Below are 24,389 nucleotides of genomic sequence, written 5' to 3'. Positions count from 1 at the left end.
GAAAACACAGAAACATCACACATCACACATTTACACTCTATTTATATTTACACTGAACTGACGGACGATTACAAACCCGTTTCGCTCATGCTGGGTGTGATGCAACACTTACATCATGCAGAGGGAAGGCAGAGTCATAGACCCCTTTAGCTAACAATGACGAAATGCCTAAAACAGACATGAAAAGAGATCATGTATTTAAATATCTGTAATCAAGACATTTAATGTATTTAATATTTAATGGAGTCAAATAAACACAACGTCACTTTAAGGCGATGTGTGTAATTTCAGTGTTAAATTACTTTCTCCTATCCCAGATTAGCATAGCGACAACAGCAGGAAAACCTTTAGCATTTTTCTTCTTTTTTTACATAATGCAGTCAGACACAGTGAGACATTTAAATGTAAATTGTGCAATTTCTTCCATGTTAAAACAAAGGATGTCAATTGATTAAAATGTCTTATTGTATTTGCGCTTTACACTGCGCCTCATTCACCCATTCACACACAATGGTGGCAGAGCTGCCATTCAAGGTGCCAGCCTGCCATTGGGAGCAACTTGGGGTTCAGTGTCTTGCCCAAGGACACTTCGGCATGTGGAGTCATGTGGGCCGGGAATCAAACCGCCAACCCTGCGATTAGTGGCCGACCCGCTCTACCACCTGAGCCACAACCGCCCCAATCTACAGGCCTTGGGGTGAAATTACACACATCACCTTAAAAGATTCATACCCATAGTTTGACAGGTCTGTGTGCAGGCTGTGCGCCTCAGAATGTCATAAACCTGCAAGAGAGTACAGACGTAATCATTTCGGAAAAATTAATGAAAACCGTACACAGAATTGTACACATACCATATAGCTCTTTTCCAAAACCCTCGTGAACCGTCTACCAGACAAACAATATAAGGCATTAATGCTTTTGATATTTGAATGCTTTTAAAAAATTATCTATATTATTTTTGTTATTTATGAAATATTAAATTGCCTGAAAGTCCAATGTGGCTTCACTCTTTTGGTTGAACATGTAAGCATTTGCTTCGATTCTGAAGTAAAATCCTTAATCGTGTATTTGTTTTGAATTTAGCCTTCCTTTGGAGACTGAAAACCTGTTGGCAACAATATACCAGAGCTGGACTGGGAAGAGAAATCGGCCCGGGATTTTACATAGCAACTGGCCCATAAGTTGAGCGGGGGGGTGTTTGCTGTCCTTTTCTGCATATCGCTGCACCGTTTTGTGGTCCGTTCTGCAAAACGTGGTGGCTCATATTAGCTTATCATGGCCAATTCGGCCCATTTCGCGGCCGACCCACCGGCCCGCTCCTTTCTCCCAATGGCCAGTCCGCCCCTGATTGGCCTCAAAGTGTGTCAGGTGTAACGGGAGCCAGCTGTGCAGTGTGTAAACCTCACTCTCCTGACCTCAAGAGGTGCTCTAGCGACTGATGCTAGAGGCTGTAGCCTTTAGCCTCCTTCTTAGCGCACCCGCCTCCCACGCCAGAGATGCCGGTTCGAGTCCCGTTCGGGGCGAACAGGGCCGGTTACATCGACCCATCAGGAAAATTATTGTTTATAGCGCAGCTTCTTATTGAAACACGCATTCCATACCAAGAGGCAGCATTGTACATAACCGTAATATAAATGGTTTTTCAAAATATCTCCACCAGTTTACACATTTCTACCAGTATATCGACTACCCGATATACAGTTGAAGTCAGAAGTTTACATGCACTTGGGTTGAAGTCATTAAAACTCACTTTTTATCCACTCCACAGATTTCATATTAGCAAACTATAATTTTGGCAAGTCGTTTTGGACATCTACTTTGTGCATGACATGAGTAATTTTTCCAACAATGGTTTACAGACCGATTGTTTCACTTTTAATTGACTATAATCACAATGTGTCCAGTGGGTCAGAAGTTTACATACATTAAGTTAACTGTGCCTTTAAACAGCTTGGAAAATTCCAAATAATTATGTCAAGGCTTTAAGCAATTAGCCAATTAGCTTCTGATAGGAGGTGCACTGAATTGTAGGTGTACCTATGGATGTGTTTTAAGGCTACCTTCAAACTCAGTGTCTCTTTGCTTGACATCATGAGAAAATCAAAAGCAATCAGACCTAAAAAAAATAATTGTGGGCCTCCACAAGTCTGGTTCATCCTTGGGAGCAATTTCCAAATGCCTGATGGCACCACGTTCATCCGTACAAACAATAGTGTGCAAGTATAAACACCATGGGACCACACAGCATCATACCACTCAGGAAGGAGATGCATTATGTCTCCTAGAGATGAACGTAGTTTAGTGCGAAACGTCCAAATCAATCCCAGAACAACAGCAAAGGACCTTGTGAAGATGCTGGAAGAAACAGGTAGACAAGTATCTATATCCACAGTAAAACGAGTCCTATAAAGACATAACCTGAAAGGATGCTCAGCAAGGAAGCCGCCACTGCAACAAAACCACCATAAAAAAGCCAAACTACAGTTTGCAAGAGCACATGGGGACAAAGATCTCACTTTTGGAGAAATGTCCTCTGGTCTGATGAAACAAGATTGAACTGTTTGGCCATAATGACCATCGATATGTTTGGAGGAATAAGGGTGAGGCTTGCAAGCCGAAGAACACCATCCCAACTGTGAAGCATGGGGGTGGTAGCATCATGTTGTGGGGGTGCTTTGCTGCAGGAGGAACTGGTGCACTTCACTAAATAGATGACATCATGAGGAAGGAAAATTATGTGGATATATTGAAGCAACATCTCAAGACATCAGCCAGGAAGTTAAAGCGCAGTCGCAAATGGGTCTTCCAAATGGACCGTGACCCCAAGCATACCTCCAAAGTTGTGGCAAAATGGCTCAACGACAACAAAGTAAAAGTTTTGGAGTGGCATCACAAAGCCCTGACCTCAAGCCGATAGAGATTTTTTTGGGCAGAACTCACAAAGTGTGTGCGAGCAAGGAGGCCTACAAACCTGACTCAGTTACACCAGCAACTTATTGTGAGAAGCTTGCAGAAGGATTCCCAAAACTTTCGACCCAAGTTAAACAATTTAAAGGCAATGCTACCAAATACTAACAAAGTGAGTTAACTTCTGACCCACTGGGAGTGTGATGAAAGAAATAAAAGCTAAAATAATAATTATCTCTACTATTATTCTGACATTTCACATTCTTTAAATAAAGTAGTGATCCTAACTGACCCAAGACAGGGAATGTTTTCTACGATTAAATGTCAGAAATTGTGAAAAACGGTGTATGTAAACTTCAACTGAAAGGCTTCAACTCTATTGCCCTCTCCAAGCTGAATGCATATCTGTTTACCTCTCAATGTGAGGTACGTATCAGCAGATTGGTGTGCATGTAAATGCACTTATTCACTTATGAGTTTCTATTTCTTTTAGGATGCTGCCTCTGAAGGCAGCTAGCTGTAGGTGGATTGCTAGGTTTTGAAAGTGCTGCATTATTAGTGATACTCACAATTCGACCTCGTATTGCATTGCTGAACAAGCTGTTTTTTGAGTTTATATCAAATCTGCAAAATAAAAAGCAAACCCATTAGGCTAACATGTAGGGATGGTATTTGTGTGTACTTTTGCTTTTGTGGTAGTCTGGCTGTCTACGAGTGTTGGCACTCACAGATGAAGCTTGTCTCTGCTGAACGGCTGGGATAGGACACACGTGCGTGGGTTATGGGGCTCCGGTACGCCCGGCTGGAACGGTTGATTTATCTTCGCCCAAAACGAGCTTATTACACCCACCAGCCCCGTCTTTTCTTTCAGCTGATATGTCTGGAAAAAACAACCATAATGCAACTGAAATTAAACAGATTAATCTTTATAGAGAAGACGAACTAAGGGTTCATGCCAGGGTCAAGAAATGACACATGAACACAGCATGTTGGTCCATATGTCTCGGCTGCTAATCCACCATTATCAGATTATATCATTCAATACAACTCACCATTCAAAGGACAAATCATTCTTTCAGAATGGTGCGCTAAGCCAAATCTAAATGTATGTGAAAACACAACACAGAACAAATCTGGACTATATAATAAACAACTCTAAAACATTTTCCAAGTAAGCGGCTTGCTTGTGCGTAATCAGATCGGTTTTATTTGACTGTGCAGTGTTGATACATTGAGAATTGACTTTTGGCATTACAACTGCTCTTAAAGTCTGTGCCAACTCGGAGCACTTACAAAGACCATGATGGAGCCACAGCTCTTAACACCAAAATCATGGCACTAGTGTCCTCTCAGTGGTGAAAACTGTAGAGTCTGTTTAGCTTTGATTGTTAATTCTTTGATGGAGCCAGAAATAGTAAGACCCACTTGGTTGGTTGTTGAACTGTTGGTTGAACACCTTTACACTAACTACTGCATTGTGAAACGTGTATTAACAGACATTTTTCCACTATTGGGCCGAACAGTTCTGAGCACATTATGGAACGGTTACAGTAGCATTTCCACTGGAGCACAGTTCGGCACGGCACGATTATAAAACGATCCCAGCCCGGAATTCTTGGCACTCAACTGTTCTCAAGAGTGCTGGATGAATGGCTTTAGTATGTGGTAACTCGTTCAGTGCTTCTTCATTATTTTATTATGATGGTTTAACTGGTATTGTAGACTAAATGTTTCTAGACCTCTCACCTTTTTCTCTTTACTTTCCTTTTTGCGACATGGTCTATGTCTTTGCGGCCGAAAGTACAAGCGGACGAAATGGGCTCCCTCAAAAGGGTGGCGGGCTTCTCCCTTAAAGATAGGGTGAGGAGCTCAGTCATCCGTGAGGAGCTCGGAGTAGAGCCGCCTCTCCTTTGCGTCGAAAGGAGTCAGTTGAGGTGGTTTGGGCATCTGGTAAGGATGCCCCCTGGCCGCCTCCCTAGGGAGGTGTTTCAGGCACGTCCAGCTGGGAGGAGGCCTCGGGGAAGACCCAGGATTAGGTGGAGAGATTACATCTCCACACTGGCCTGGGAACGCCTCGGGGTCCCCCAGTCAGAGCTGGTTAATGTGGCTCGGGATAGGAAAGTTTGGGGCCCCCTGCTGGAGCAGCTGCCCCCGCGACCCGACTTCGGATAAGCGGTTAAAGATGGATGGATGGATGGTCCATGTCTTTGCTGTTTGTTAGCAGAGTAAAACCAGTGAATAAAGCAGTCCTAAAAACCGAAATGCGATCATCCTCCATAGTGCGCCACACTCGCTCCAATGGTTACCTCTCACTGCGTCTCCAAAAGCAGATCTATTATGTACCACAGTGGAAACAGAAACCGTAACCACACCAGCTGGCCCGGATCGGCACAGAACGGAATGGTTTTGCAATGAGAACGGTTCGGCCCGATGCCGGAAACGCGGCTATAGTCACCTTTATCTAAATCGACTTACAGAGCATTTTTATCAGTTTGTCAGTTCCCTCAAAATCAAACCCATGACCTTGGTGTTGCTAGAGCCAAGCTCTGCCAGTTGAGCTACTGGATCCCTGTAGGACAGAAAGACAGGTCATCCAAAACCATGAATACACCGGAAGCGACCAAAGCCGTGACAGCGTAAGGTCGTCTTCACTAGAAGCGTTGAAACTGGGGAATTCACTAAGTGCACCTGGTAAAAGTGCCGGATATTTACATGCGTCCTCATGCATGTGTAATGGGAGACTAGCGTCTAGCGACTGACACTAGGGGCTATAGCCTTTAGCCTCCTTGTCAGCGCACCCGCCTCCCACGCCGGAGACGCCGGTTCGAGTCCCGTTCGGAGCGCGGCGACTAGGGCCGGTTACACATGGACTGTATGTTTTGTCTTCGCTATATGCTGTGCATAATTTCACTTCATTTAAACCAACTGATCTCAGGACACTATTGGTTGTCATTTAAGGGTTCATGTCATGTGACAAGTCATGTGACAAAACAACAAGCAGCCGATCTCAGCGCAGTTTGTCTTTGGGAGAAAACCCAACAAAACTACATCTGGTAAGAAAACGTATTAAGTTGTTACATTGAAACCTGTTTGTGTCAAAAGATTAGTGCCTCTAGTTTCATCCGATATGTCATTTTGAACATTTCTGCGATTTATCGCGAAGCGGTACATTGTTAAACGCAATGACCACGTACGTGGACTATATAGGGCTATTTTTCCATTGAAATCCGATATTCATTGTGCATTTTCACATTGTGAATCAACGGGTTCTTCCAAAAGCTGACAAATGTTGCTTTCATACGTTGAAAATAAGGTGCATTTCAAACTGTTCTGAGACCAGTGCTGACAGAAAGCACATTGGAGGTTAAGTCATTCACTAAATAGGGAGCAAGGGAGCATCTTATAGCTTTCCTATTCAACCAAGTGCATTCTTAAACTAGATTGCGGTTGGTTAGTGAATAAGACTAATCAGCTGTGAGCTGGAGGCTTGACTGTATTACATATGTAAAAATATACACACACTATAATAGCCAAACAATTTAATACATAATGTTATAATAACAACAACAACAAAACATGCCGTTATGAAAATGAACCATGTTTTCACTATGGTAAGTTTTACCATGTTTTTACATTATTTTAATGACCTTTTTACTTTTATTACTGTGGTTTTATCTACCACTACCACTGCATCTTTCTGTCTTACGCTGATTAGAATAAGTGTGGTTGAACTAAGACGTTCTCACCTTTTTAGTGGGCACTCCGATCTTAAGAAGTTCTGCCTCACGGCTGAGAACAGACCAGGGAACATGCAGACGGATAAACCGGACTGTCCTCATCTTAGTAATGAAGAGAAAGTAAGAGAGAAACAGAACGTGAGAAAGAAGAGATTAGATAACAGCAACAGATGTCTACAGAGTCAAGTATCCGACAAAGCACCTCGGAATAATGCGGTTCCCATCAATTTGGTTTGTAGAGCGTGAGACTGAAAATACTGTTGCAGGATAAGGTGATTTAGCAGTCTTGATTAATACAACCAGAGGTGAAAACACACACACACACACACACACACACACACACACGTCTAAGAAGCAGCTGTTACTAAAGAAGTCTTATTCACCATGGATGAGTGACACACGCACACACACACACACACACACACACACATTGGTGCGGCTATCCTTATTAGGACTCTCCATAGACATAATGATTTTTATATTGTACGAACTATAGATCTAAACCTAACCCTCACAAAAAACTTTCTGCATTTTTACGTTTTCAATAAACATCGTTTAGTATGTTTTTTTTTTTTTAAGTGAATTGAATTATGGGGACACTAAAAATGTCCTCATAAACCACATTTATAGAATAATACCCTAAAAAGATTTTCTTGTAAACCACAAACCTGCCCATACACACATTCACACACACACACACACACACATTCACACACACACACATTCACACACACACACATTCTCACACACACACACACATTCACACACACTCATAAACACGCACTCATACACTCACACACACACACACCCACACGCACTCATACACTCACACACACACACATTCTCACACACACACACACATTCACACACACTCATAAACACGCACTCATACACTCACACACACACACACCCACACGCACTCATACACTCACACACACACACATTCTCACACACACACACATTCACACACACTCATAAACACGCACTCATACACTCACACACACACACATTCTCACACACACACACACATTCACACACACTCATAAACACGCACTCATACACTCACACACACACACACCCACACGCACTCATACACTCACACACACACACACTCACACACACACACACATTCACACACACTCATAAACACGCACTCATACACTCACACACACACACACCCACACGCTCACACATTCACACACACACACATTCACACACACTCATAAACACGCACTCATACACTCACACACACACACACCCACACACTCATACACTCACACACTCACACACTCACACACCCACACACATTCACACACTCACAAACACACACAACAAACACACACACATTCACACACACACACACTCACACACGCACACACACACTCACACACACTCACACGCACTCATACACACGCACACACCCACACACACTCACACACACACGCACACACCCACACACACTCACACACTCACACCCACCCACACACACTCACACATATTCACACACTCACACAACTATAGAATCTGTCCCTTAACCCTCACAAAACACATTCTGCATTGTTTTATTTTCAAAAAAACATTGTTTATTATTTTTTTTTTAAGTGATTTGAATTATGGGGACACTAGAAATGTCCTCATAAACCACATTTATAGCATAATACCCTTGTAATTACCAGTTTGTAACCTAAAAAAAATGTCCTCGTAAACCACCCAAACCCGTGCGCACACACATAAACACCTCTGGCAATGAGGATCAGCCGTAATCTGCCTTTCAGCTGGAGGCAGCAGCACTCCAATTTAATCCACACCAACATAACAAAACTGATCTTGCACTATCACACCACTAACCCTCAAATGCACACACACGCCGCGGTTTTCACCCAAGAATTAACTCATCACTCAAGTTTGTTATGGTAAATTAAAAGAACCATGTGGCCAATTTCGGGACTAGACAGACAATAATAAGCACATAGACAATGTCTTTCGAGCTTCGATTTAATTTAGCAGCAAATACTTACAAAATCAACATGAGCCCTTTGTTCAGTAACTGCATGTGGGAATCAACGGTTGATCTCATTTCAGCATTCTGCAAATCTGTTGTGTATGTGTGAGGAAGCAGTCAAGAAATATCTGGGTCACATTGCACCCCAAAATCACAAGCAAAAAATGCATGTTAAGTTTTGCATAAAGATTTATTTTATTTATTTAAAAACCATATTGCATTACGGCATTATATTCAAGACATTTAAGAATAGCACAATTAAATATATTGTATTTTATTTATTTATTTTATTTTATTATGCAGCTTTTTCAACAAAGACTCACATCCTAAAACAGGCAAAAACTCTCATAAATAATGCAGCATGCATCAAAATACACGTGTCAGATTTCCATGCTATATGGTGTTATACGCGTGAATCTGATGAGGATACGTAATATTTTACACTCCAAAAATAGGCTTTATTTTCCTCTTAAATTCAAGGTAAAGTATTACCCGCATATTTCTTCATGAGATTCACCTGTATACCACCATATAGGATAAACCTAAACTATAGACCTAACCCTCACAAAAAACTTTCTGCATTTTTACGTTTTCAATAAAACATTGTTTAGTATGATTTTTTTTTTTTTTAAGTGATTTGAATTATGGGGACACTAGAAATGTCCTTAAAAACCACATTTATACAATAATACCCTAAAAAGATTTCCTTGTAAACCACAAACCTGCCCCCCACACACACACACACACACACACATTCACACACACACATTCACACACACACATTCACACACACACACATTCACACATTCACACACACACATTCACACACACACACATTCACACATTCACACACATTCACACACACACACACATTCACACACACATTCACACATACACATTCACACACACATACACACACACACACACACACACATTCACACACACATTCACACATACACATTCACACACACATTCACACACACACATTCACACACACTCACACACATTCACACATACACATTCACACACACACACATTCACACATTCACACACACACACACACACAAACACATTCACACACACACACACTCACACATTCACACACACACACATTCACACACACACACACACATTCACACACACACACACACATTCACACACACACACACACACATTCACACACACACACACACACACACACACACACACACACATATTGTGTTTCCATGTGTTATGGGGACTTTCCATAGACATAATGGTTTTTATACTGTACAAACTTTATATTCTATCCCCTAAACCTAACCCTACCCCTAAACCTAACCCTCACAGAAAACTTTCTGCATTTTTACATTTTCAAAAAACATAATTTAGTATGATTTATAAGCTGTTTTCCTGATGGGGACCGACAAAATGTCCCCACAAGGTAAAAAATTTCAGGTTTTACTATCCTTATGGGGACATTTGGTCCCCACAAAGTGATAAATACACGCTCACACACACACACACACACACACACACACACACATGTACACACACACACACACACTCACACTCACACACACACTCACAAACATATACACACACACACACACATACACATGCACACACACATACACATGCACACACATTCTCACACACACACACACACACATTCACACACACACACACACACACACATTCACACACACACACACACACACTCATAAAAAACTGAAATATGTACTTTGAAGGGTGCTGCAGTATACTCCAAATTATATCAGGATTTATGAGGGTTTCGTCTGTGTATTTGTTGAGCTTTTGTTGAAAAAGCTGCATGAGTCAACCAATCTAGTCCTATTCAGAAACCCTGAGCTCTCCTTGCTTCAACGTGGAGCTCTCCATGTGGCAGGGGGAACCAGTCATCTCTTGTCAGGGGCTATTGATGTTCCATTGCAGGAAAACAAAAAAACGGCAGGTGTAAACTAGTGCTGGAATGTGCTGCATTGCTTTAAATGAAAACGAGCACCCCCTCATAAAAGATGGGCTTTTGTTAGTGTAGTTCAGCTTTTCCTAAACTGGAAATCTGCTTCTTAAGTTCCAGGGTCACCTTGGGAATCTCTTGATTGCTCGAAGTGTTATTATTGCACCCAAAAATGAACTCATCCCTGATTATTTGAGACCCAAAACACGAGACGATATTACACGAGTTCAAAATAGCATACTACAATGCTGTTTACGCCGTATGTGTGTTGTGTGCGGCATGATTTTTTGTGTGGAATTTTGGGGTGTGGAAAACAACAGATCAACCCAGTTTAGTTTGTATGAAACATGTACTGTACGTATAAGGTCATGTGACAAAAATTAACATTGTTTCAAAAAACTGTCTGAATGCACCCTTTTAACTGCCATTGGTGGAACTAGCATATAGTCCCGCCCCTAACTCACGCCATTGGTTGAGTCACTATTGTAGTGTCGTGCTGGACGGGACACTCAAAACAAACACAAGAATATTTAAATTGCCACTGAAAGACATTGTTTACTAGGGATGTCCCGATACCATTTGTCTTTTAACATGAATATGATACTTAATTTTCGGTACTCGTCGATGCGATACCTGCTTTTTTATTTTTATCTGAATTCCATATGAGCAGTTTATTTCAAATGTTATCATTAAAAGGGTGTCCAAAAAAAATGAATTAATTAAAACTTTAATCAGATGAAAATAGAACAATTCATTTTCTACATAATATTATATAATTTGTTTTATCAAATTAAGTGCTTTTATACAGATCCTCGCAGCACAATCCAAATACAACATTGGAGTTATTATAAATAAAGTGCTGCATAACAGATATGAGATATTGCTTAAAAATAATACAATGACTATTTATTTATTTATCTTATTAATATTATTATTATTAGGGCTGTCAATTTACCGCGTTAATTCAGTGTGATTAATTTGATTAAAAATAACACAATTAATCGCAATGCCCCTGGACCATAATAAGGAAGAAAAGAGAAATGCAAGCTTGTAGTACCACCTGTTTACTCCAGAGGGCAGTAAGTGAAACTTCAGCTGTATGAGCAACACACAGTTTATACAGTGAACAAAACAACCTTCAGCAGCAGCTCAACACAAACATGCGTTACGTTCTTGCGTTCAAAACACTTGATGGAGCACAAATTCGAACTAAGAGATCTCAAGATGTGTTTAAAGATTGAATATTAAACTATATTTAACTTGACACAGTGACTTAAACATGTATGTTTATGACGCAACGCACCCGAGATGCTACACAAGCATCCATCTGACGCAGGTGTACATTGACGGTCCTTAAACAAGCCCTCATAATAAATCTCCAACTGATGGACAAATTCACTTGATTTGCTTATGTTCAATAATATGGTCGAAATTTTTATATATATATATATATTAGGGCTCTCAATCGATAAACATTTTTAATCAAATTAATTACATGGTGTCCCGATTAATTAATCGAGATTAATCGCATTTAATCGCATATACAAATATTTGCTGAGAAAGCTCCTAATATAACAATAATTCAATATATAATGATGAAATAAATATACATAGTTATCTTTAAATATTTACAAGTTTTATATATATATATATATATATATATATATATATATATATATATATATATATATAAAATATTCAGATAATTAAAATGCATTACATTCTTGTAGCAGAAGAGTTCATCATTAATAAGACAATAAAAAAGTGGCTTTAGAATACAATGTATTGTTTACTATCATATTATTGATCATAAGTCAATCAAGTGAATTTGTCCATCAGTTGGAGATTTATTATGAGGGCTTGTTTAAGGACCGTCAATGTACACCTGCGTCAGACATGCTTGTGTAGCGTCTCGGGTGTGTTGCGTCATAAACATACATTATAGGTCACTGTGTCAAGTTAAATATAGTTTAATACTCAATCTTTAAACACATCTTGAGATCTCTTAGTTCGCATTTGCGCTCCATCAAGTGTTTTGAACGCAAGAACGTAATGCATGTTTGTGTTGTGCTGCTGCTGGATGGTTGTTTTGTTCACTGTATAAACTGTGTGTTGCTCATACAGCTGAAGTTTCACTTACTGCCCTCTGGAGTAAACAGGTGGTACTACAAGCTTGAATTTCTCAGGAATCATCCTTATTAGGTCCGGGGGCATGCGATTAATTGCGTACATTTTTTTTAACACGTTATTTTTTATAAAATGTATCGCACTGAATTAACGCGTTAAATCGACAGCCCATATATATATATTTATATTTAGAGATAACTATGTATAATTATTTATTGTTATATGAGGGGCTTTCTCAGCAAATATTTGTATATGCGAATAATCGGGACAACATGTAATTAATTCGATTAACAGCCCTAATTATTATTAGTCATGGTATTCCAGTAAATATTACATAACTATACAGTAGTGAAACATTTCTGTCATACTGTTTTCCATTTAAATTGAGCTTTTATTTTGGAGTGTATCTGTGTTGTTTTGATGGTAGCTTCTTATTTCCGAAACAGCAGGTCTCTGCCTGACCCAATGTGATTATTAAAACACAAGAGGCTACTTATTAATTAAATACATTTGTAGTCTGTCTGTATGCACTACAAAGTGAATTAGAGCTCTTTTAGCTGTCATCTGCTGTAAACCGAGCATGCAATGCTCATGATGGTGCTTTCGGCGCTCACATTTGAAGTGTGCAGCACATGCATACTATATATTTATCTCTTTAAATCACAGCCTTTTGCTGTTGAATAATCACACTAGGACATAACGTGATTTTAATTTGTAGCTGAATGTTTACAGAATGACATTCGTTCGTCAGATGATATCGTTTTTTGTTATCAGAGCAATTTTACGAAACCGAGTACAAGTACGAGCATGGCATCAAGACATCCCTAGTTTTTTTTCTGTTATTTTTTCTTATTGTTTCTGCATATTATTTAAAATGTTTCAAATGTTTACCATTGCATAATGCAATCTGTTTTGCATACTATTTGTATACAATGTTTACTGCACAATATTTATCAGGCCAGTATTGCATCCTGAACACACCTCTTTGTCACGTTCAATCTCCAAGCCTTCCTCCTGAAGTCCTCTCTCAAATTCCTCCCTGATTTTATCATTCAGTCCATCGCCAGGTTCCGTTCCGAGCCCCGACTCCAGCACCGCCTCTGAAATATCGCCCTTAGTACTCCTACGTGAGGGGGTGGGGCTTTGGGACGGCACGTTACCATTAGAGACAACAGAGAAGTGACGTTGTGACTGACGTCTCTTGCAGTGATAAACAAGAACGTAGTCCACTCTTCTACGGCCGTCTGCAAAACACAACCCTCCTCCTGGACCGGGCCCGGGCTCATCCTGAAAATGCACACAAGCGTTATTTATCTAGATGATATTATCCCTCACATTTACATGGCTTCACTCTGCAACAGCAGTCAATGACTGATTCCGGGTGCTTTTACACTGCATGGCTCGTAGGGGGCAGTTTCTGTCAAAAATAAATAAATAAAACAATGGAGATCTGGGTCATCTTCTGGTTGATACTTCAAAGCGACTAGATGTTTCCTGGGGTCATAATCATGTTTTAGTATAATTCTGCCTTTGAGTAATGTGCTAAACTAGGATGATCCCTGCGGTTGACTAACTTTAAAGAAATGTGTCATGAGAATCGGGGTGCATTGGATTATTAAAGCTGCGAATGTCCTGGATACAAATAAGGTAAGAAATGAGCAAATCTGGTGTAAATGTGATATTGTTGTCATTTAGCAAATGCATTTATTCAGTGTTTTCCACAGAAAACTCATTGCAAGTTCCCAAAAGCATTTTGGGATGTGATTATAACATAAATCCCCAGTATAGTTGATGGGTCACTTTTACCTGGCATCCAATCCACAATCTTTGTGCCAACCCTCTAAAACCCCTCCAAAACACATTGGGCTTTCTTTTCCTCACTCTTTAGGGTGTTTCTGTTTTCCTGACAATATTTCACAATTCTTTGATTAGACAACTGAATACACGCACCGTGTCCTCGGCGATGTCGTTGGCATCGTGGTACCCGTTACTCGGGGTGCCCTGCTGACCCAATTCAGAGATATCACGGGCAACACAGCGGAGTTTCTCGCTTTGCAATGAAAAGGACTCGCTCCTCATGGCTGTAACGCGCACGCGCTCTGGAGCCCCATTCCAGTTATCTGTCAGAGAGAGAGAGGGAGAGTGAGAGAGAGAGACTATGCATTTAAATGGCAACCAGACCGTTCCGCTCCATTCAGCACCACGGACAGCGACATAATTGAAGGCTTTGCGTCAATTCTCCAAAAAAACCTTTCAAACTGACCCATGGCAGTCAGACACAGGCGCACGTACAACTGTAGACTATTTAAGTATTCCCACACCTGACTAAAGCGTCACTTAAATATGCCCCATGCGCTCAGGTAAACAAACACAGGGATTCATGACTCTTACTGAGAGCTAAGCGCATTGACCCCACCTGACCAGTCTATTTGTGCCAATACTTCCCAGTGTATTTGATGTGCTATCATTAACATGTATCGTTCTGTTGCCAGTATAAAATGCATCATAATTAAAGTGCTTCTGGTCTATTTTTAAAAAACGCATGCACGCGTAAAAATCACCCATGCACACCACGCGCGGCGTTAGATGGCGCTTAAATAGCCCCAGCTTATTGCCCCAGCTAATTATAACAAAACCCTTCCACTAAAACCAGCAAAACACTGTGCGCACACACAGTTTTCATAAAAGAAAACTATCCTAAAACAATTAGTTATAATATTAACCAGTGTTAAATTGTGAAGGTCCGTCTGAAGGGATCAATAATGGCGCGCGCCTCGGTGAGTTATCTGCAATTAACACGAAGAGCAGTTTGTTGTCACTAAAAATGTCCATTACAGCAAATGCATGGTTGAATAAAACTAAACGCAAGCACGTGCAACAGTTGCCTGCGAGCAAAACAATACAATTTTGAGGAATACAAATGGAATAGGCATTGCAAGCAAATGCACACGATTTTCCATTTCGCTTAGAAAAACGAATGCATGCACACAAACGCGCGCGCAACGCAACAACATCAACAGGAGTGCCAAGGTCCGGTACTCACCCGTGGCAGAGGGCGACCTGTTCAGTGCCATGTTTATGTTCCCGGTGAGATGGTTAACAATCCGCTCATTGCCCCGCGCTGCTTAACGCGCTCGTGCTGCTGCTGTTAATTCCGTGGAGCGCTCGAGACGCTCAAACTTCCAGCGTCCGACACAGCGCGCGTGCACCGGTGAACCGTGACCGCAGGCACTACTCTCGACATCTGTCTCACAAACACAGACACTAAATCCATAAGTCTAATTATTATTGCGATTAGTAAACACACAAGATCAACAAAAGCTAAACATGCACACAAACAGAATTGGCATTAACAAAAATAATTTCATATTAACTTTTATTATAAGTTGTTTTAAAACATTATATGATGCTTATAAACACCTCTAGCTCATGTACTGTGAATATATGAATAAATGCATGTTTGCATGAATGTACATACAGTATACGCTTGAAACAAAGTGTTATGTCATTTCTGACTACTGGATTTTACATTGAAGGAATATTCAAGTTCAATATGGTTTTATACAAGTTAATCTCAGTCGACAGCCTTTGTGGCATAATGTTGATACCATAACAATGAAGTTGGACTGGTCACTAAATCTGAGCTACAGCGAGGCACTCACAATGGAAGTCAATGGGGCCAATCCGTAAACATTTAAATGCTCATTATTTGAAAAGTACAGAAACAAGATGTAAACAATATGCATTTTTATAAAAACACTTATGAACCTTTTCCATGTAAAGATATATTAAACTGTATAACATTGTTGCCATGGTGATGTAACACTGTAATCCCCAAAACGACTGTAAAACATGAGTTTTACCAGAAGAATTAATGCAAGTGCTTTTTAAATTTAAACCATTAGATAACCTCTACCTGCCCTAACTGCACTCATTTATGTGTATTTTATATTGGTTATTCAGTGCACTGAGAACACATCAAGTCATTTGCCAACAATTAGAGCAACCCAATGCAGTCTATTGAATAAGCGGTGCATATTTATATACTGTTTGTCCTGTTTAATTCTTCCCGAGATAAGGATTTGTGGACATTATGGACCACTTTCACAAATACCTGCAAAATCCATCACACTACCCTTGCTGGAAATAACTAACAGATATGGAAGTAACTTACATACATGGAGGCTTCCTCATAAAATTGCTCAATATTGCATGAAAAAGGAGCCGCTAATCTTGTGGCATTCTGTGTGATTGTGATTGTGAATGACAAGCATGTTTAACATGTGATAAATGTCCTCCAGCAGTGTGAACAGGATCCTTCAACAGACTTTACCACTGATTGATTTTCTCCATGCACAGACACTCACATAAATGAGTTCAAGCATCTAGAGCACCACCAAGTGGTCCAAGCGGAGGACTCGTTTATGCATCTGACATGTGGTTCAATGTAATAAGTACAACCACACATATACAGTATACAGAAGTGGTTCATGGTCAAGAAAATGTTTGCATAGAGAAATGATCCAATGGCAGAATTGCAATGCAGTAATTTGAGTTTATTGATTAAAGTCAACATGAACTTTAATAAAGGGATAGTTCACCCAAAAATGAATATTCTGTCATCATTTATTCAACATGTGAGATATACTGAGGTGTGTGTGTGTGTGTGTGTGTGTGTGTGTGTGTGTGTGTGTGTGTGTGTGTGTGTGTGTGTGTGCTCAATCAGCCGTACAGGTGTTTGTCATACAGTCACAGCCGGTGACCTCGAGGACCTGGTGTGTTTGTGTGCCATTAGTGCAGCGCAGCGGCACGGTGTCTGCATATGAGCAACACACACTCTTGTTATCCACCTTGTGCTTTTCCAGAGAATACATAGACTTACTGGTACACTTCCCTTGTGTGAGGTGAGTGTGTTTAAAAACAGAGACATTATATATATACTATATCAATAGCTTGTTTTGTCCTGATGTTTGTGTAAACACATTGGCTCACCTCACAATAAGTGAGTTGTATCTTTTCTTCCGATTTGCAGTCGTCCTCTCTGATGTATTCCAGTAGACCCAGACTCCTCCACTCGGGCTCAGTACCTATATATAAGGGCATCTAAGGATTATTGTCAGATGATGATCTGTGTGTGTCTGTGTGTGTGTCTGTGTGTATAGTAAGTTTCTCTGTGTGTGTCTGTGTGTGTGTGTGTGTGTGTGTGAATAGTAAGTTTCTCTGTGTGTGTCTGTGTGTCTGTCTGTGTGTGTGTGTGTGTGTGTGTGTGTGAGAGTGTGTATGCGTGTGTGTGTGCGTGTGTGTGAGAGTGTGTATGCGTGAGCGTGTATTTATCACTTTGTGGGGACCAAATGTCCCCATAAGGATAGTAAAACCCGAAATCTTTGACCTTGTGGGGACATTTTGTCGGTCCCCATGAGGAAAACAGCTTATAAATCATACTAAATTATGTTTTTTGAAAATGTAAAAATGCAGAAAGTTTTCTGTGAGGGTTAGGTTTAGGGGTAGGGTTAGGTTTAGGGGATAGAATATAAAGTTTATACAGTATAAAAACCATTATGTCTATGGAAAGTCCCCATAAAACATGGAAACACAACGTGTGTGTGTGTGTGTGTGTGTGTGTGTGTGTGTGTGTGTGTGTGTGTGTGTGTGTGTGTGTGTGTGTGTGTGTGTTTGTTTGTTTGTGTATGCAGTTGTTGTTTCTACAAATATTCTAATTAATGCAATATTCACAAGAAAATGACACATTCAGGCACTCAATTTACTCAAACACCATGACAAATGAATATTATTAAAAATAAAGGGATTCAATTGAAGCATGTGTGTTTGAAGCACCAGAGGACAGACGGGATCAACACACTGAGCGATGTGTCTGTCTGTTTCCTCTGTGCAGGTGCAGATTTCACACTTCTCTTCCCACCTGCTGCTCAGCTGATGCACCACAGCATCCAGCACAATAACCTGCAAATAAACAACACAAACAATGCAAAGTTATACTTATAAATAGTGTTCACATGCTGATAACAGAGAACACACAGCAAGACATGGGGTGACCAAGGACAAATGACTAATACACACACGCACTTGTGTTATTATTGAAACAAAACAAAAACTAAATGAAGCACTTTCATTAATTAAAATACAATTATTATAAATCTAAACTCCTAAATTTACTCCTTAATTATTTGATAAATATTTTATTATTTAAATATATTATTTAATAAGTATATATATGCTTATTAAATACTTAATTAAATAAATAATTAATTTTAAAATATATACTTATTTTATAAAATATTTAACATGCATATATATATATATATATATGCTTAATAAATACTTAAATAATTTATTTTATTTTTTTAGTTTTGGAGTTTAGTTTCAGTTTTCTAATTATTTTAATTATTTATTATTTATTTATTCATTATTTTATTATTTTTAATTGGATATATATTTAGTTATTATGTTTATGTCCCCTCTCAGTTAATGCTCTAAATGATATAGAGAATCTTCTAACTTGGTACATTATGAAAACATTCATTAAAATTCACAACAGCCTAAACTACTCAATTGAAGGGGATCCAGAAAGGGTCCAGTGATGTCCTTCAGGTGGGCCAACACCAGTCTCTCAAATGACTTCATGACCACAGACAGGCCAGCTGACAGTCTTGCCTGGGCCCGGGACAAGATAATCTTAGATGGGCCCCCCCATGCCCAGATCTCTCCTTTTCCCTTGCTCTTCCTCTCCTGTTCCCCTCCTCCGCTCTTCCTCTCCTGTTCCCCTCCTCTGCTCTTCCTCTCCTGTTCCCCTCCTCTGCTCTTCCTCTCCTGTTCCCCTCCTCTGCTCTTCATCTCCTGTTCCCCTCCTCTGCTCTTCCTCTCCTGTTCCCCTCCTCTGCTCTTCCTCTCCTGTTCCTCTCCTCTGCTCTTCCTCTCCTGTTCCCCTCCTCTGCTCTTCCTCTCCTGTTCCTCTCCTGTTCCCCTCCTCTGCTCTTCCTCTCCTGTTCCCTTCCTCTGCTCTTCATCTCCTGTTCCCCTCCTCTGCTCTTCCTCTCCTGTTCCCCTCCTCTGCTCTTCATCTCCTGTTCCCCTCCTCTGCTCTTCCTCTCCTGTTCCCCTCCTCTGCTCTTCATCTCCTGTTCCCCTCCTCTGCTCTTCCTCTCCTGTTCCCCTCCTCTGCTCTTCCTCTCCTGTTCCTCTCCTCTGCTCTTCCTCTCCTGTTCCCCTCCTCTGCTCTTCCTCTCCTGTTCCTCTCCTGTTCCCCTCCTCTGCTCTTCCTCTCCTGTTCCCTTCCTCTCCTCTTCCTCTCTTGTTCTTCTCCCCTCCTCTGCTCTTCCTCTCCTGTTCCCCTCCTCTGCTCTTCCTCTCCTGTTCCCCTCCTCTGCTCTTCCTCTCCTGTTCCCCTCCTCTGCTCTTCCTCTCTTGTTCTTCTCCCCTCCTCTGCTCTTCCTCTCCTGTTCCCCTCCTCTGCTCTTCCTCTCCTGTTCCTCTCCTCTGCTCTTCCTCTCCTGTTCCCCTCCTCTGCTCTTCCTCTCCTGTTCCCCTCCTCTGCTCTTCCTCTCTTGTTCCTCTCCCCTCCTCTGCTCTTCCTCTCCTGTTCCTCTCCTCTGCTCTTCCTCTCCTGTTCCCCTCCTCTGCTCTTCCTCTCCTGTTCCCCTCCTCTGCTCTTCCTCTCCTGTTCCCCTCCTCTGCTCTTCCTCTCTTGTTCTTCTCCCCTCCTCTGCTCTTCCTCTCCTGTTCTCCTCCTCTGCTCTTCCTCTCCTGTTCCCCTCCTCTGCTCTTCCTCTCTTGTTCTTCTCCCCTCCTCTGCTCTTCCTCTCCTGTTCCCCTCCTCTGCTCTTCCTCTCCTGTTCCCCTCCTCTGCTCTTCCTCTCCTGTTCCCCTCCTCTGCTCTTCCTCTCCTCTGCTCTTCCTCTCCTCTGCTCTTCCTCTCCTGTTCCCCTCCTCTGCCCTTCCTCTCCTGTTCCCCTCCTCTGCTATTCCTCTCTGACGGAGCTACCAAACTCAACTGTTTCTGTCAAAGATAACGTGTTGTGTCAGGCTCTTATACTAGAGATGCACCAATTACAATTTTCTAGGCCAATTCTGATTTTAGCCGATTCCGTTGTTCTAACCACTTTACAGCAGACTTCCATTTTTTTTTTTTTTTATAAAACACCATATACTTTTACCCAAACTGAATAATAAAAACACGTTTAAATGGGTACATTTTCTATAAATGTTTTCATTTTTTTTCTGACATAGCCTACTGCAGTTCTTGTTAAAACATACTAGACATGCAAAATCTGTGCATTTTGGGCACTTTTTGTGTGAAATCATATTTATTTTTTGTCCATCAAAAGTGTGCTTTCACTTTTAATTAAGCATGAGCAGCGCAGCAAAAATAGACTCGGATCTGGCCCATTATCTGTTCACCGATGCCAACAGTGACGCATTTCAGCCGGCTTTTTATTTCTCATCTCCATAAATATATCTAGTAGTAAAGCTAATGCAAGGGCTAGAAATCAATGAATTCTTTGCTAATACTTCCTCGTCATCATGGAGAGCGCAGTTCGCACCGCTTTCTCCTTTCCACAAGCGCGTGCTCTCCCGTGGCGTCTGTCGTTGCTATGCAACAATGAACTTGCGCGCCTGTAAAAACGAGCGCGCCGCGTCGCTATTATGAGCTAATGTCCAAAATATTTCCATATGTGTCTCTTTCCTCCTTTCTTATCAACAAGTGGATTTACAGCCACCACATCAGCAGCACCGCCGGTCGCAATGTCTCAGCACTTTTATGAAGAGGACGCAACTGCACGCGCTTCGGGCATGCACGCGCATCAAGTACCGGGTTTGAGAAAACCTGGTACCGTGGCGTGACGTTTAAAACAAAATTAGTACCGACTTGGTACCGAAGTACCGGGTCTTTGACAACACTCATAAACGTTGGCTGCGCTGTTTCTTACCTTGCTCTACGTTGACTTTACTAACGTTAGTTCCAGCTTCTCCGTCACCACCTTTTTAAAATATTTGTTTAGGACATCTCGAAGGCCTCTATTTTCTTCTTCCCTTCTTCTCTTTTCTTTTCTTTTCTGAGCACCAGACTTGTGCTGACCGGACATTTTGATCGTAACGTTAGCCTACTGAACTTCAAATCAAATGACAACATCAAATTTTGATCAGTGGCCAAACCATTTTTGTTTTGGGGGTGGGCGGGGGTTCTTGACCACTATTTCAAGGACAATTAGGAAGAAAACAAATAAAAAGCTTTTATGTAACTCAAATATTAGATATTTTTTTCCACAAATATGCCTATTTTATTTATTTTTTAACAATTATTCCATAATTTAATGAGGGCCCAGTTCTGGGCCCCCCCCCCCTACCCTGGGCCCGGGACAACAGACCCGTTTGTCCCCCCCTGTCGGCGGGCCTGACCACAGATGTCAGGGCAACAGGTTAACTAGGGACAGGGATAATAACGGCGTGTTTGAAGCAGCATGGGACTTCACACTGCTCCAGTGATCTATTGCAGATCTGAGTGAAGATGGGGGCCAGTTGGTTAGCACAGGAACGAAGGCACGCTGGGGAGATGCCATCTGGGCCTGGAGCCTTCCTTGACCTTTGCTTCCGAAAGACACGGCACACATCGTCCTCACAGATCTTGAGTGCAGGTAGTGTAGCAGGAAGGGGGAGGAGGGGGGTTGCAGGAGGTGTTAATGTCTGTGTGAAAAGAAGGTCTGAGTGCGTGTGAGGTGTGAAATTGGGCCTTTCGAATCTGCAATAGAACACATTCAGGTCATCAGCCAGTCGTTGGTCCACCACAGGGTTGGGGGTAGGAGTCCTGTAATTAGTAAGCTGTTTCAGGCCACTCCACACTGATGCAGGGTCGTTAGCTGAAAACGTGTTTTTCAGCTTCTCAGAGTAGCTTCTTTTAGCCACTCTGATTTCCCTATTCAGTGTGTTCCTGGCCTGATTATACAGACTCTATCCCCACCCCTGTAAGCCTCCTCTTTGGCATGACGAAGCTGTCTGAGTTTTCCTGTGAACCATGGTTTATCATTGTTGAATGATAAAAATGTCCTAGTAGGGATGCACATGTCCTCACAGAAACTGATGTATGATGTAACAGTATCTGTGAGCTCGTCCAGGTCTGTAGCTGCAGCTTCAAAAACACTCCAGTCAAAGCAGGCTTGTAGTTCCAGCTCTGGTTCATTAGTCCATCTCCTTACAGTCCTTACAACTGGCTTTGATTATTTTAATTTCTGCCTGTAGGTCGGGAGAAGGTGTACTAGACAGTGATCAGAGAGTCCCAAAACTGCACGTGGGACAGAGCGATATGCATCCTTAATCCCCGGATGAGCTGTCTGATACATCTTAATCCCGGATAAACTGTCTGATACATCTTAATCCCAGATGAGCGGTCTGATACATCTTAATCCCCGGATGAGCAGTCTGATACATCTTAATCCCGGATGAGCGGTCTGATACATCTTAATCCCGGATGAGCGGTCTGATACATCTTAATCTCGGATGAGCGGTCTGATACATCTTAATCCCGGATGAGCGGTCTGATACATCTTAATCCCGGATGAGCGGTCTGATACATCTTAATCCCGGATGAGCGGTCTGATACATCTTAATCCCGGATGAGCGGTCTGATACATCTTAATCCCGGATAAGCTGTCTGATACATCTTAATCCCCGGATAAGCTGTCTGATACATCTTAATCCCGGATGAGCGGTCTGATACGTCTTAATCCCGGATGAGTGATCTGATACATCTTAATCCCCGGATGAGCGGTCTGATACATCTTAATCCCGGATGAGCGGTCTGATACATCTTAATCCCGGATGAGCGGTCTGATACATCTTAATCCCGGATGAGCTGTCTGATACATCTTAATCCCGGATGAGCGGTCTGATACATCTTAATCCCGGATGAGCGGTCTGATACATCTTAATCCCGGATGAGCGGTCTGATACATCTTAATCCCGGATGAGCGGTCTGATACATCTTAATCCCGGATGAGCGGTCTGATACATCTTAATCCCGGATGAGCGGTCTGATACATCTTAATCCCGGATGAGCGGTCTGATACATCTTAATCCCGGATGAGCGGTCTGATACATCTTAATCCCGGATGAGCGGTCTGATACATCTTAATCCCGGATGAGCTGTCTGATACATCTTAATCCGGATGAGCGGTCTGATACATCTTAATCCCGGATGAGCGGTCTGATACATCTTAATCCCGGATGAGCGGTCTGATACATCTTAATCCCGGATGAGCGGTCTGATACATCTTAATCCCCGGATGAGCTGTCTGATACATCTTAATCCCGGATGAGCGGTCTGATACATCTTAATCTCGGATGAGCTGTCTGATACATCTTAATCCCCGGATGAGCGGTCTGATACATCTTAATCCCGGATGAGCGGTCTGATACATCTTAATCCCGGATGAGCGGTCTGATACATCTTAATCCCGGATGAGCGGTCTGATACATCTTAATCCCGGATGAGCGGTCTGATACATCTTAATCCCGGATGAGCGGTCTGATACATCTTAATCTCGGATGAGCTGTCTGATACATCTTAATCCCCGATGAGTGATCTGATACATCTTAATCCCAGATGAGCGGTCTGATACATCTTAATCCCGGATGAGCGGTC

At 41.6% G+C, this 24,389-nt stretch overlaps 1 protein-coding gene across 1 annotated transcript in view; it reads right to left on the bottom strand.

The window, feature by feature from the left end:
* Positions 1–15,844, bottom strand: part of LOC127622727 (anoctamin-1-like) — a 41,528-nt gene extending 25,684 nt beyond the window's left edge. Inside the window, exons 1-8 of the mRNA XM_052096779.1 lie at positions 15,780–15,844; positions 14,687–14,856; positions 13,718–14,023; positions 6,657–6,749; positions 3,639–3,790; positions 3,480–3,534; positions 733–784; positions 113–168 (exon numbers count right to left, since the gene is read on the bottom strand). Coding sequence (XP_051952739.1) covers positions 113–168; positions 733–784; positions 3,480–3,534; positions 3,639–3,790; positions 6,657–6,749; positions 13,718–14,023; positions 14,687–14,856; positions 15,780–15,810 — 915 coding nt within the window. The 5' untranslated portion in view covers positions 15,811–15,844. The remainder of the gene's footprint in view (positions 1–112; positions 169–732; positions 785–3,479; positions 3,535–3,638; positions 3,791–6,656; positions 6,750–13,717; positions 14,024–14,686; positions 14,857–15,779) is intronic.
* Positions 15,845–24,389: the final 8,545 nt, after the last annotated feature.

This window comes from Xyrauchen texanus, chromosome 29 (genome assembly GCF_025860055.1).
Source record: "Xyrauchen texanus isolate HMW12.3.18 chromosome 29, RBS_HiC_50CHRs, whole genome shotgun sequence".
Lineage (NCBI taxonomy): Eukaryota > Metazoa > Chordata > Actinopteri > Cypriniformes > Catostomidae > Xyrauchen > Xyrauchen texanus.
Note: the sequence above shows the minus strand (reverse complement) of the source record. Positions and strands in the feature narration are given on the sequence as shown.